Source organism: Pyrgilauda ruficollis, unplaced genomic scaffold (assembly GCF_017590135.1).
Source record: "Pyrgilauda ruficollis isolate IOZ18807 unplaced genomic scaffold, ASM1759013v1 scaffold57, whole genome shotgun sequence".
Taxonomy (NCBI): Eukaryota; Metazoa; Chordata; class Aves; order Passeriformes; family Passeridae; genus Pyrgilauda; species Pyrgilauda ruficollis.
In genome coordinates, this window is record NW_024527377.1 from 3324597 (window position 1) to 3339515 (window position 14919).

General features: G+C 39.9%; 1 protein-coding gene across 3 annotated transcripts; it reads right to left on the bottom strand.

Moving 5' to 3' along the window:
- Nucleotides 1-419: 419 nt before the first annotated feature.
- Nucleotides 420-11523, bottom strand: CLK4 (CDC like kinase 4). 3 transcript variants are annotated; one of them, XM_041482177.1, is made up of 14 exons: nt 10976-11517; nt 9085-9144; nt 8317-8474; nt 7047-7272; nt 5785-5875; nt 5330-5396; nt 3953-4069; nt 3688-3854; nt 3491-3585; nt 2826-2955; nt 2443-2525; nt 1882-1961; nt 860-947; nt 420-775 (listed from the first exon to the last, which is right to left on the bottom strand). In XM_041482177.1, exons 1-14 carry the CDS (start codon nt 11297-11299, stop codon nt 638-640), a joined length of 1824 nt encoding a protein of 607 aa, XP_041338111.1. In that variant the 5' UTR covers nt 11300-11517; the 3' UTR covers nt 420-637. The 3 variants fall into 3 exon arrangements, with proteins under 3 accessions (XP_041338111.1, XP_041338113.1, XP_041338112.1); XM_041482179.1 differs by having other exon boundaries at nt 10969-11099; XM_041482178.1 differs by lacking the exon at nt 9085-9144 and having other exon boundaries at nt 10976-11523.
- Between the last annotated feature and the right edge of the window lie 3396 nt (nt 11524-14919).

Sequence of the window (14919 nt, forward strand, 5' to 3'; positions counted from 1 at the left end):
TTCTAAAAACTTATGAAAATATGTTCATCTTTAATGACTAGGAACAATATTGAAAATAGGAAATGTTACTTTACAGATCTTAACTAAAAACGTTAGCTATGAATACTTGAAATTGAAGGCATCAGACAAGTTTCCAAGAGTTAATTAGCTACCTGGGGAGCAAGGCACGCTATGTAACAGAAAATCTGGGAAAAAGGTGACCCACAAAAGCTACCTACTTAGCATATACACTGTTCCCAACCGTGTTTCAAAATGCCATCAAACTGTCACACACAGCATAACTAGGTGGATCTTTTCTTCAAGACTAACAAAAGGAAGTTTTAGAGAATATTTCCAGAACTCCTTCAGCTAGCCCAAAAGTCCTCACCTACAGTCAGGGGGTCCACTAGCATCATCTGTAAAAGGAGAGTGGTGCAGACTTTCAAAAATGAAAATTACTTTTATTTTTCACTTTGATACCCATAAGACTACAACTGCTCAACAAGGTAAACATAACAGTTATACAAAACATATGTAATTATTTACAGACTTAACTGTACAAAATAATTTAAAGCTTACAAAAGTTTCATGCAACCTCTGCTGACTGACTGACACAGTCTAGGAAATCTCCTTGAAGAAGCATAGAAGATCATTGAATTTATTTATTTAATGGATCAAAAAAAGGATGCTGCAAGGCTTCATCAAGAGTAATTCTTTTGGCTGGGTCATATTCCAGCATTCTGCGAACAAGGTCAAACAGACTTTGATGATCTGTGTCTTGGCAATGCATGAATTCCTGAAAGAAAAAAAACCAGGAGGTATTTTAGAGAGAGCTTTCACAACTGCAGTCTAGCAGAGCAATAAAAATGCTGTCTCCTACCTTCAGAGGCTTACAGCGTCTCCTGACGTACCGGCCTGCAGAGCTGTGCTCATCCCAGTCCAACTGGTCATGGTGAAAATAATGTTTTCTGCAGGACAAGGGAAATAACAGCAAGTTGGTGTGAGTGCACACAGCAAGCAGATGCTTTACCAAGAAGCTCTAAAACACCATTAAGTACTCTTGCATGTATCTGCATTTGGGAGCTAACATTTCTTTTAGTGTGCATTTACTCAGAGATCTGCTGGGTTTTTATTATTGCTGCCACAATAACTAGAACACAGTAGCTTTTTTTTTTTTTTAGTATTACTTGAATCTATTGCAATTACTGCTTTCCAAGCTTTTTCCTGTTTTTCAAAATGCACTATAATATTATAATCTACTGGACAACCATAACATACAATATACATTACCCAACCCAGAATTATTGGAATTCTACTCTAACATGAGTTACAGAATTATCTACATGAGCTGGCAAGAGGACAGCTTATGTAAGAAAGAAAATGGACCATCAGATCCCAGGAGCTGTAAATTTTGGCTATAGAGGGGTCAGGGGAGAACCCTGTGCTGGCTGCTTCTCCTTGCCGTGGAAGTGAGAAACTCCTGCTGCATGGAGTTATCTTTGAGGAAGACAGAAAGATCACTGAAGCACATGTCTGGGGATATGGAGGGGCAGTACAAGAGAATGACAGCTGTATTAGCAAGCAAGCACCCTCCTCTTCCTTGCAGTAATTATTGTGATAACAACATGTTTTTCATTCTGAGACTTTAAAGAAAAAATTATGTCTTGTACTGTTCTGGTGACCATACCAAACTTAGCTTTAAAAACTTAGAAATATTCATACTCAAGTTACAGTTCAAGAGGCTGTATCAGAAATCAGAAAAGAGAGGACTACTGTCAACTACTTAAGGTTGCCTATGAATCTCTGTTGATCTGCAGCAACTCACAGTTTACATTGGCAACTTTGCAATTTCTCTTGTAAGAGAAAATATTAGGCAACTTACCACTTCCACAATGAACATACCTGGATTTCTTGATCATGTGAGTGGGCAGAGGCCCCAGTATTCTTTCCATCATAGCCAGGTGTTCTTTACTATCATGAGTCTGTGTGGAAAAAGCAATGAAAGCGCTTAGCACATTTTTCTCCTCTGAGCCACTTGGTAACAACAATCAAACTGCAACAAGCTTTTGCCAGACCCCTGTCACAATATCTTTAAACTCTGCCACTTTCAATTATTAAAAACAGATTATGCAATGTAGATTATATAACACTTTCCACAGTGAGGATGACCCTTGAACAACGGTTCATAAACCAAGTATTGTACAAGTGCTTTCTTTACTCTTAATTCCAGCAGTATCATGACAGTCTTCTTCACTCAAAATGCCAGAAAAGGTCATCTTAGATACTCTGAAGGAGATATCCAAGATGTAATGTTTTTCTGTATGGATGCTGGTTTTCCAGTCTCATCTATATAATCCTTAAAAGCCCACGGGTTCTGCCTTTTACACAGTTAAGTGCATGTCATTAAAAGATTAAAATCAGTAGTCTCTAAGAACCACATTCTATTTAAGCTCACATACACACCTGAAACACTGTAAATCCCAGGTAATATTCAATCAGAATACAACCAATACTCCACACATCACAGGGCTGAGACCATCCCAATGCTGCAAAATAGGCAAAGTTTGTTTTACTTTTTAATATGTTCTCAAAATGTGTAACCCACAAAGCACATGCCCAGTTTCCACACATTTACTGATGCCCAACTTATTCCCCATGCCCTCCTCAAACCCTGCTGCTTGTTTCTGGTTTTAGAGTACTTTTACTGTTTACTCTCAATAATTGTACCCCCACCACCTGAGAGACAACCGATTACCAGAACCATGCATAACTACTCCAGTTTATGAAGTAAAGACATCCGAATGAACTGCAATGAACTTTCAGAAGGTTTAAGAGTCTTTACTGACCTAAAATAACCTCAGGAGCTCTATAATGTCTCGTAGACACTAATGTGCTATGATGCTCATCATCAAAAGTCGCACTTCCAAAATCAACAACTTTGATGTCTGTGTTTTTTAAAGTGCGCTCATCTCGTTTCTGCAAGAAACCAAAACGCTGTTAATACTTTTTAAAAGCATGCTTAGGCAAAAGGCATTATCACATTAGCTTCAAAGTACCAGCTAGCATAAAATGTGTAACAAAGCACTTCCTCCAAATACTTTAATTCCTGTGCAGCTCAATGCTCCAAGAAAGAAGAGCAGGCAACAAAGTGATTTAATCTCAGTACCCAAAACAGTTGAGTAAAGACCATTTGCAGTAACAAGAGTTCTTTTCCTCTTTTGTTAACCTTACTTTAACTTCAGTTACTTGTCAAAATGTGTAACAAAGCACTTCCTCCTAATACTTTAATTCCTGTGCAGCTCAATGCTCCAAGAAAGAAGAGCAGGCAACAAAGTGATTTAATCTCAGTACCCAAAACAGTTGAGTAAAGACCATTTGCAGTAACAAGAGTTCTTTTCCTCTTTTGTTAACCTTTAACTTCAGTTACTTGTTGTCTCTTTTTTTTAAGACAAGTTTCAATGAAGACAGAAATAGTGCAACTCAAGTGGGGAGAAACAAAGAACAAACTTACCATTTTGGCATTGTACTTCACTATGTAATCAGACTCCACAAACAAGATATTTTCAGGCTTTAAATCTGTGTGAGTTAGTTTATTATGGTGTAGAACTACAAGGAAAAAGAGAACAGTATTCCATAATTTACACATTAAATTCATGGAGAAACCAAAACACACCCATATATTTGAAAGGAGTATTGAAATTTACTTACAGTTTATAGACTGACAAATTTGATAGGCCATGTTTCTAATGTCATTAATATGAAAAGGCAGAAAGCTGTTTTCCTTAATAAAGTCATAAGTACTGAGTCCCAGTAGCTCAAAAACAATACAGACATGGCCATGGTGATCAAACCACTCCAGCATCTGGACACAGCGGCTTGAAAGAGAAAACAAAAAAAAAACAAATTAAAAACTATTGAATGAATCACCTTCCTCAAATCCTTGGTATGCTGCCTACTCAGATTTCATACTTACAAATTGCTGCTTGGATCCATGTTGTTCAAGTGTTCCAACACCTGTATTTCTGAACGGGCTGCCTCCCGGTATCGACCAACATTTTTCACTATTTTAACTGCTACATGCATTCCTCTCCTTGAAAAGAAAGTAATGCATAGCAAACTGAATCAATTATTGTTAAATACCCACAGCCCCAAAGCAGCTTGATTTTAATAAAAGAAACACAGGAAGATTAAAGGTCATGGAGAATTATGAGTTGGATTAGGGGAATTTGATTTAAGCACACTGCACTCAACCAGAACAGTTTTTATAAAAAAAAAAAGTAATCCTGATCTTTCCTTTCTCAAATACTTATAGTATATGCTTTATTAATGACTTCTCAGTGTTATTATCTCATCTGAAGTAGAATAAACATTAGGAATCTGCCAGCAGAATGATTAAAAAATTAACAAAGTTCTCATTTGAAAAAAAAATACTACAAAAATTTGACAGGTTTTTTTTCCTGCTACTTGCACAACTTGTGCTGGCTCTTTTCCAGTGTTCTTATGGAATCAGGGGAATTGAGTAATTTCAGGAGTTTGGATTATGAGCAGTTTATACCAGTGAAAACTGCCCTGCACTGAATGCCTGCACGCATTCAGACTGTAAGGCTGTTATTTAAATGGAACACAGACACAGCTCCTTCTGTCCCATTTGCTCTTAGACAATTTGTCTCTGTAGAGCTCTTTCAATTCTAACAACTTCAGAACACTCTCTGCCCTCACAATATGACCTCAAACTCCAGAACAGTCTTTACTTATGAAAAGACAGAACAAACAAACCAAAGGTAGAGGAAAAAGTACTAAAACCATGTCATACAACTGGTGATATAAAACATACAGTTAGAATAGTCTGAGTTCTAACAACAGTTGGAACATACAGAATTAATGGAAATACAGTTAAGTTTCTTCTACTTCACCAGACATGCTCTCCACATGGAAGCAATCATTTAATTAAAAAAGTACTCAATACTAGGTTACTGTTGATTCAAAAAAACCTTAAAGGATAATTTTGATTATGAAAACTGAGGACAGCAATTGACAGCTCAAGCAGTTCCAAGTAACGGCTTTCCAGAAACTGCTTCCACTAAGAACCAAAACTACTTTCTCAGTATGTCACTGTACCACCTTTAAAGGCCTCCCAAACTAGTTCTGCACTCTTCAGCTGCTCTCACATTCTCCAGTTACAGCAGCAGGACTTAACAGAAACAGAAAAATGAAACAAAACAACAACCTCAATCATTAAAAGCGCACTTGGGCTGTGACTTTCTCTTAAATAAAATGTCCTCGAGCTTTAATTTCTGATCTAGATATCTTTTATCACGAGATCCACTGATAAAGATAACCCAACACTTACATATCATGATCTATGCACTCCACTACTTTTCCAAAAGCTCCTTCTCCTAAAGTCGCAACAATTTCATCTAAAAAGAACAAAGATAAGTTAGAATTATATAACTACTTAAACGAGAATGAACATATTAATGTAGATTTTAAAATGTGCCATTACAAAAGCATAATTACTTTAAATTTCAGCATCAGAATGCATTATTTTATTGGACAGGAGTCATGAAAACAGTTAGCCAAAAAACTATCTCTTGTTCTAATCTCAAGTTCATTTACTAATTGGAACTTTTTGAACACAGTATTTAAATTCTACAGAAAAGAAGATATGCAAAAAAACAAAAAAGCACAAAAAAAAACAGAACAAAAAGAGCAATGAGATTTCTTTAGCCCCCCTCCTCTGACATACTATTCTAAACAGATTTTTTTCTGAAAAGTTTTTTAAAAGTGTTGAAAAATGTTCTATACATCTTGCTCTTAGAACGTCTCCACTTTCACAGATCAGGTGACCCTCCTCATCATCCTCTACACTCCTGGATCTTTTCCTTCGGTGACTCTTCTGGAAACGGCACCAAGATCGTCCAGCCAATCAATATATCAGAGTGAATTCAGGGCAGAATACGCAATTCATTCAGCGGGGAGATATTCAGGCATTCAGTTACACACCAGGCCACGAACAGTTGGCAGGAGCAATTTCAAATTCAGTCCCCAGAAATTCACAGGGCACAGTTTATGTTACAGAAGAAAAACATGGCAAGGAACAGATTTTCAGATAAATACTTAAAGTGATACAAGCAACAGAAAAAAAAAACAACACAATTTTGTCTCTCAAACAGTGGCTTAATTGAAGACAGATTAAGACTGCAACACTGCTATTTCTAATTCTTTGCTAGCAAATAGCAAAAACCAGTATTTATGTACATACCTAAGCTCTCAGTCAGGTGAAATGTTTCTACTCTTAAAACATCCACTCATGTAAACAATTTTACTTCCCCCATGTTTAGAAAGGGGAGAAAAATTACTCTGAAGTCCTTAATTTGCATTATATCATCTAATACACCTTGCTGTTCTACTGCAGAAAAGTGGTATAAAACACCTGGAACTGCAGATGCATCAGTGGGCATCATGACAATCATGAGAAATTCAGAGAGCACACCTTCAAAGAAGGCAAGCAGCAAACTTATCCCATCTCATAAGACATTAGGTGCCATTAGCTGGGCACAGGGTTTATCAAAGCTTTCTGCAATTAGATGCAAAATTGTTCACATCCATTTACCAGACATGCACATTCATACTTGTAATTCATGTTAAAAAAGCATGTCATCTCAATTTCTTTTAGCAATAGGGTGGATAGAACCTCACAGTCTACCTAAAAAACCAGAGCTCAACGCTGCAAAACTAAGTGACAACTGTACTTTAAAAGAGGAGAGCTGCGTGTCTTCAATTTCAAGATAACATTTTTCAGATCAATCCCAGTCATTTTGACTACCAACCACCTACATTCCCAAGGTACAGCTAGTACTGATGATCCCACCCCCCACCCAACAACGATCCAAGAATCTCAACCAACAACATATTCACATGCTCCACAAACAGACTCAAATAAATACAAATCCTTTTTAATAATGTATTTCTTAAAGTACCGTGGATCAGGAATTGCAGCTCTAGCACTCATTTAAGAAGTCTATTACCACTAATTCATTAATAATAAAGTTAAAAATTACTCATACCGAATGCGATTGGTGACTGGAGCAATGATGTCTCTTATGCTTCCTTTTATGACTACTTTTCCTGCTCCGACCAGAGGATTTGCTATAGTGATGATGGTGACTCTTTTCATAGTCTCTGTGATAATGCCTGTGGTCATACACTTCACAGAAGTCATTTCTGTACTCCTCAACATATCTCCGGTCATGATGGTCTCTTTCATTTATGGCTCTATCGTCCAAATAATGACTGAAAATATATTTTAAGTGAATGTTCTCCACTTCAAAAACTTGAGGTTCCAACAAGATAAGTGACCTGAGCTGAGTTACACAGTATCTGTCTTTACAGCACAAATGTTTTTTAATTGACTCCCTCCCCAAAAATAGTGGAGCTTTTGATGTTACTTTATTAGGAATTTAACAACATTGTCAGTCTCAAATACATGGCAGCCATCCACATGAACAATGTAATATCTGACCACAGTTTGCATAGTAAGAAACTCAGACTTAAAAAGGAGAAACACTTCCTAAAATATACTGAGCAACTTCATTACAACCTTAAAAGTCACATGAGAAACTACCTTCAATACAGAAATCATCCCTTCTGCACTTTCAAAGCTCCAGATTTAAATAAAACCTAGAGACTGAGAAGTAGCAAGGTTCTAAGTGCTCTGCAACCAACACTAAAACCTCAGAGGATCTGGAACAAGGATCTTTTGCAGAGAAAACAGACCATTAAGAAAGCTGCTGATGCACAGTTCCCTGACTGCTGTACGCCTACTCCTTCCAGCATTTTAATAAGCATGAGTATGAGCTTTTAAAAGAATTCCTTTGGATCTTTTCAAGGGAAAAAAAAACCAAAACAAAAACCCAAGACAAAACAGAGAAAATACATCTTTCCAGTGAAAGCAGTATGCGAGAAAACATAAATCACTTCCAAATTAGTAAGATAAATTCATACTTACCACTGTATTAAATGATTAAACAAACCTTCTCCTCCTTTTGTTCACATTAAAAGGCATCCTTTTCACTTGAAGGTTAATATTGATTGTATTCAATACCAAAATTTAACTGACACCACTGAGACAAACTAGTAACATTTACTTGCTTTTATTCAACAATTTCTATTTAATAGTTCAGGGGCTGTGTTAACAACTACCTATCAGGCTTGTCTTAAGTGAGCCAAACCATGAGGAACTGACAACTCTGGGCATTCAAAAACTCCTACCCTGAAAACACATTTAACTTAGACATGGTTAGAAACATTTGCACTACTCAGTTCAGAGTGTAATACCTTTCTGAAATGCGACTGGGTTTATAGTGCTTGCTCTCTTGGCCACTGCTGTGGGACCTCTTTCTGCGCTTGCGGCTGCTGCTGTGCTTCCTCTGATCCCAGCTCCTCCTGTCGTCCCACTCAGGGCAATGAGATTGCTTTGAATGCCTCATCTCCCACTGCAAAATACAATCATAATAATTTTAAAAAATCAACGAACACACATGTAGGTTCAAGTCAACAATGGCAGTTTGATCGAGTCTGACAGAACTGAAAGGGCCCATTTTTCCTCAGCTCCCTCCCCCCATTATTTCGGTTTGGCAAGCAGACACAGCTCCCCCATCCCAACACTAACGCTGTTATGAAACACAAATCAAGATTAAATAGGCCAACTCATCTCCATTTAATAGCTTCAAACGTGTCATTAAAGCCTGTTTTAAATAAACTCTCAAGTGACTAAGCACAATAGTATCCTTAAAGAGCCTCCTATTGGAAGAAACCTTCCTCTCCAAACATCCTCTAAAAAGAAAACCTGGATTTAGGTCTTCCTACTGCACTGTAAAGTTACTACATGAAAATCAAGAATACACAATCAGTCTAAAAACTTCTCTCACTAAACTATTTACAGAACACTAGGAAACAGTCACTTTTAGCAACAACCACTGTGAACTCTGATGGATTAACACAACTTTGGAGCCCCTGGAGCCAAGTCACAACTTTTGCACCCTATGAGCATGCAGGACTGCGGGTGTTCTACAGCTCAGCTGATTTGCCAAAGACAAAACCCACCAGCTTCTGTTGCTGGATGTTAGGTGCAGGAATTCTTTGTTCAAACAGGTACATGCACAACTGAAAAAAAAAAAAAAAAGGCAAAGTAAAACACGGCTGTAGAATTAAAGAATGTAACAAAACCAACTGTTATTTGTTTACTCATCTGCAGCAGGAGGTTTTTTCAAAGTAGGAATAACCTTCTATATCTATTGCAGTATATTCCAAAGAATGAATTCATGCAAGATAATAAAAAGTTTCTGCAGTTAGCAGTGACAGTGAGAACATTAGTTTAGAGACAATGACAGCAATAGAGCAGAAAAATCATGACTGTAAATCATGTGTAAATTGTGCAAATCAGTGTAAATTTACAGAGAACAATGCTTCTATACAAAGAGAAGGCAGGAAGTTGGAAACTCCTAGAACATGCAAATGACAGGCCTATTCTGAAAGAAAAGGGTTTTTTGATACTTTCAGGATCCGTGAGAGGCTGATAATTAAAGAAAAAAAAAAACAAAACCAGATATCTGCAATAATGTTTTAAAAATCAAAAACATATTAACAAACTGTGCAAAATAAGTGCCTTGTACACATTTTGGGTGAGGCATGATTTACAAAAAAATCGTACTTGTGAGTTTCTAACAAAATCCAAAAATACTAATGTAGCAAATGACTAACAAAACCATCTGAAAAATTAACACCGACTTGCTGTTTCATTCACGTGCTTTAATTTCCTCTCTTCTTACACAGCTCCAAAGCCATTTTCCTGTATTTTCACCTTACATAACTCAGGCTCTGAAGCACACTCAGGTTTCAGTTACTCTTGAGGCGCACAGCTCCAAATAGACACACTCAGTTCCAGGTGAACTGAAAATTCTACTTATGGTTGCTTGGGATTTTCTTCCCCTACTTGGAGGAAGGCGGGGTGCACTAAAGCTCTGTAATTAACAACTATCTAAATAAAATCACCATTAAACTGTCCTGCAGAGCAGGGCTTGGGGGCAGGAAGGATGGATATTTGACACAGGAAGCTGGAGAAAATGCTCGAAGAGTAACTGCTGCTAAACTACAACCAAATGCACATAGCTTTAGTGAAATTAAGACAAAAATTACAAATTTTGGCCCTAAAGGAGCCAAGTACATTTAAATGAGGAGGAAATGGTCAGAATCGGTCTGAGTCCATTTTACGCTAGAAGCCACCTTAAAATTTTTTAACTACGGTGCTCCATCTGATTTAATGCACCGAAGAACTTCACTTATGTAATACTGACAGCTGCCACGAACATATGCATTCCTGTAGCATGTGGAACTAATCCATATCGCAGGCAGTTTTCACTCCCACATTTGCCATAAGGCTCCTCCGGCAGGAGCCGTTCCCCTCTCGAACAGACCCATACACACAAGGGCCACAAAAGCCGCGCCGTAAGCTGCCTACACAGCAATTTCTAAATGCCTCTCCTCAAAATCTTGGCAGCCGGAGGAGGTCAAAGGCTTATTCCTTCGGGATGGCCAAAGTCCCGACACGGCAGATCCCGGAGGGGACACCCGCCGGCCCAAGCCGGGGCACCGAGCCCATTTCCACGCCGCGTTCCCCCGGAGCTCTCCGGGGCCGGCGGGGGAGGAAGGGCCGGTCCCCGCTGCCACCTGGGCGGGCGCCAGGCACGGCCCCAGCCCTCCGCAGAGACCTCGACGGAGCTCCTGTGCCGAGAATTCTCCTCCCCCCTCAACACCTCCTGAAGCAGCGCCTGATGCGCCCCGCGCCGCGGAGACAACGCAACAGCTCTGCCACCCCACCCCCCACCCTGCCTCCCCTCCGTTTCCCCGCTGCTTTGTTCCCGCTGGAAACAGAAAAGAAAGAGGAAAAAAAGCGAAGGTGAAAAGAGAACGAAGAAGGGCGGCCCTCACCACTTACAACTGGAACAGAAAGCGAGCGAGCTCCGTGTCCGCCCTGCGCGCACAGACAAAATGGCGGCTGAGAGCGCGGAGAAGCTGCTTCCTCCTTCTCCCTCGTTCTCGCGGCGTCTGTGCGCTGTGACGTCAGACGCACGGCGTAAACGCCGGCTGGGCGGGAGACCCAGGCGAGGCCCCGCCCCCGCACCACGCCGCTGAGGCGGTGCCGCGGCCGTGGCGGCTGCTCCGAGGGGAGCGGGGCGGTGTTCCTGCCCTCCTGTGCCGCCCCACCGCACATGCTGGGCGTCTTTACCCAAATCTTCACGGCTTTGTAAGCCAAACTCATGGAGGAGTTCAAGCATGGAGGGCGAGTTCAGAGGCAACTGCAGATCTGCGGGCCTGCTCTCCTCTGTTGCCTCATCAAACGCGTGTAGTAGTGCGGAAATCACCAATTAGTCCCAACCGCCAATTAATTCCTTCCAATGAACTCCAAACGCAGCGTTTAAGCAGTTTGGTGATTCCGCAGTCAGGCCTGTCTTCAGGCTCGCAGTCCTTTGTGCCAGCCGTGTCTGTGTGAAAACGCTAAAAACGCAATAAAATACTTTACCAGCCGCGGCCCGCAGCTCGGAGCTGCCCCTCGGCCGTGTGCAGCCGCAGGGATGGCTGGGCGGCTCCCGGCGCTGCGGAGCCGTGTGGGACGCGGATCGCGCTGAGTCACGGCCTGGCAGGGCAAACCCGGCCGGACTCACCGCGGGGCTGCGCCGGGAAACGGCATCGCCAGCTCCTCCTGCCCTCAGCCCGGCAGGATTCAATGAGCCCAAAGAGATTGTTGCGAAGTAAAGAAAAGCACGCCCCCAAATAGGGAAAAGTCCAACTGCAACGCAAGGTTCAGATTTAGGAGCTCACGATGAGGGAAAATAGCAATTTTGGGGTGAACTGAAAATTCTACTTGTGGTTGCTTGGGATTTTTTTTTTTTTTTCTTTCTCTACTAGGAGGAATATAGCAATCTGGGGAAAATAGCGATCTCTGAAGGTTAATGGGTAAATTGAAAAATTCCTGAACGTACTGGCTCTTTCCCAGAATAATTTTAGCAAGTGTTACCTCTAATACAGCAAGGTTTTGCAGCTGAAACACAATCTAGAGTAGCTAAAGTATAATGTACTTAGAATTCAATGAGTACTGTTGTCCTTTTAATGTTAGTCCCCAATAACATTAGTAAATTGTTCTAAAATGAGAGCATTTGTGGTTTTAAAATTGTCATTAGAATTCATTTGCCAACAAGAGTAAGATAACCATTTAAACCTGGTTTGCACTAGAGTGGAAATCCTGTTCCTCTTCTTGGTTTTTTTTCTTGTTTCTTTTTTTTTTTTTTTTTTTTTTTTTTTTTTTTTTTTTTAAAAAAAAGAAAAAAAGAAATTTAAGATAGAAGAGAAACTTAAGATACAGAGCATTGACACCTGTTTGTTGCCTGCTGCATTTTAAAAATCTTTTAACCTCATAATTCACATTGTATACCAAATCTGTTAATGCCAAATATGGCTTTGGTGCCATTGCTTCAGTGTTTCTCATTTAGCACCTAAATGATTGGCTATTTTTTATAAAAAACCAGTAATATCTGCCAAGCATTAAGAGTTCTCCCAGCATCCACTAATACTGTCTGAGGAATTCTCTCAGACTTCAAGCAGCAGAAAAAAGATAGAAGCATGAAATTAAATTCACAGAGAGTGAACATGCACCTGTGAAGAGGCAGAAAATATCCATGTGCCTGATATTAGCCAACTGTACCACATAATTACAATTTTTCTCTAATTTCTTAATCCAAGAGGTGTGGCTAGGAAGATCATCTGGATTTTATGGAAAGTTTCTTGCTGGAAGGCTGATGACAAACCCGTGGCTGGTATTCCTGGCAGGGCAGAGTGGATGGGGTGTGACAGGATCACGCTCTCTGCCTTTCTTGCCTTTTGCGCCTTTTCTATGTATTTACTGGGTTTTACATTTGCTAGTTTCCTCTCCCCTTACAAATGGATGACAGGGTGTCTAACAGGGTGTAGCAGTTCAGGGGCAGTTTTGGGAAATCACATTTAGTGGGATAAAAGGAAATTAATGCAGAAGAGATTCTCAGAACTGGCTACCTTTGGAAGCAGGAAAATTTTGGTTCTAGGATATTTTGGTTCCCTCCTGCTAGGAATAAGGATCTTCAACCTGGAATAGAAAAGGTAGAAATAGCTATTGTGCATTGTGAAAACATAATGAATGGGAGCTGTAAAGATTTACTGGTTTCAGTCACAGGCTTTCAGCTGACAGTTGAAAGAGGAATAAACCTATCAGAAGTTAATAATTGGACCTTTTTGAAGAAGAAAAGCAGTGTATAAACGTTGAACCACCTTCATATCAAACATACATAAAGAAATTCCCTCTGAAGTAAAAGCCTTACAATGGATTTTATAGAATGTAGCCTCTCTAGACAGATAGCAAAGCAGTTTCAGCTCCTCTCTGTGTGCTGAACAAAGCGCTTTCAAAACCACCTCTGCAGACATTCAAAAGAAAAGCAGAATTGGAAGAAGTTAGTTTTCCTTCCTGTTCAGGAGGTGGCAGTGGAGGCACGGCACTGGAGGAATGTCAGCTGGAATTTAGGAGGTGTTTCAGAGAAGGATAAAGTCAGGAGAAATTTGCTGCCCATGACCAGGCTAGGTAGCACAAAGTGACAGTCCCTCTAGAAATGGCCATTTTAAAGTCAGGAAAGAGGTGAAGAACAATGAAGAATCAAACTAGAGAAATTCAGTCTTTACAAAACTCAGGAAATTCATTTGAGTGCAGTTACAGCCACTTCTGCTGTCAGCCCTTATGGTATTTACTTTTGTTTATGTGAGAGAGATCCTTCTTTAATTGGACTTGCAATGCCAAATGTGTGCACAGCTTGTGGAGTGAGCAGCACACAATGCAACTATGTTTTAGATTGCTCTGTACAGCAGAGTACATTACAATTCAGTGTTGCTGTGCTGCTGGGACACATTTGTGAGTGTATGAAATGATACATTCAAACCATTTTCTTCAGAAGGCAATTTTGTAAGGTCCCTCTTTCAAATGCCTTGCCACAGGAGGTGATCCATCCTCACAGCAGCTCTTCAGGAGATATAGATCTTATTGAGTTTTCTCATTGTTTGGATACAAAATTTAAAGCAAGGGTTGTCTGCCTTGCCCAAAACCTCAGAAAAACTCAGAGGCAGATCCAAAAATTCCTGACTTTCAGTACTTCCACTGCTGTACTTGCTTTCTCTTAATTACAGATGTATTAGTTTTGTTTTTCCTCCCTCTGGTGTCAAAGGGTGGCTGATTAGCATTTGTGCTTTGCCTTTAGTTGTTTATGGATTTCTACAGTTCCATGGTTTGATTTTTACACTGACAGAGAGATTTTCTTAGGTTCCCCCAACTGTGTGGGAGCAGCTGTATGTTTGCTTGGGAGCTCAGGGACAGAGTAATGACAATAATGTCTCTTTATAAGGGACTCAACTGAATGGGGATGGAAAACCCACCACGAGAATTTCTAAGATACATCAGGCAAAATATATTATTCATTTCACAAATCACTGTAACTACTGATCAAGAGAGCCAGTGTCCCAGATTGTTGTGGCATATGTAAATTCAAAGAGATAATAGAAGCTTGGATGTGTGGATCAGCTGAAAGGCAAAGTGAGAACCCACTGACAGTTGCATTTCTATTCCACGAGAGTTTATTTGTATAAAGAAAAATTTTAAAATAGATTTTTAAAAATTATTCTTTTTCGATTATGCAGTAGAATAGAAAAAACGCAAATATACTCAGCCTGGTAAAAAAGAACAAAGTATGGCTATGGCTTAGGGACACATTTTCCTTCTTTAGGAGTTATTAGAATTTTTCTTAGAAAAGCAGTGACCCAGAAACTTTGTGTGAGTGTGGGCACTTGTGTTCATTCCCTGGTGGGGAG

Coding starts and splice junctions, on each gene's coding strand:
- CLK4 (XM_041482177.1), bottom strand. CDS start 11,299: ATGAGTTTGGCTTACAAAGCCGTGAAGATTTGGGTAAAGACGCCCAGC. Junction 948..1,881: donor CACATGATCAAGAAATCCAG/GTATGTTCATTG, acceptor CTTGTCCTGCAG/AAAACATTATTTTCACCATG. Junction 776..859: donor GACGCTGTAAGCCTCTGAAG/GTAGGAGACAGC, acceptor TTTTTCTTTCAG/GAATTCATGCATTGCCAAGA.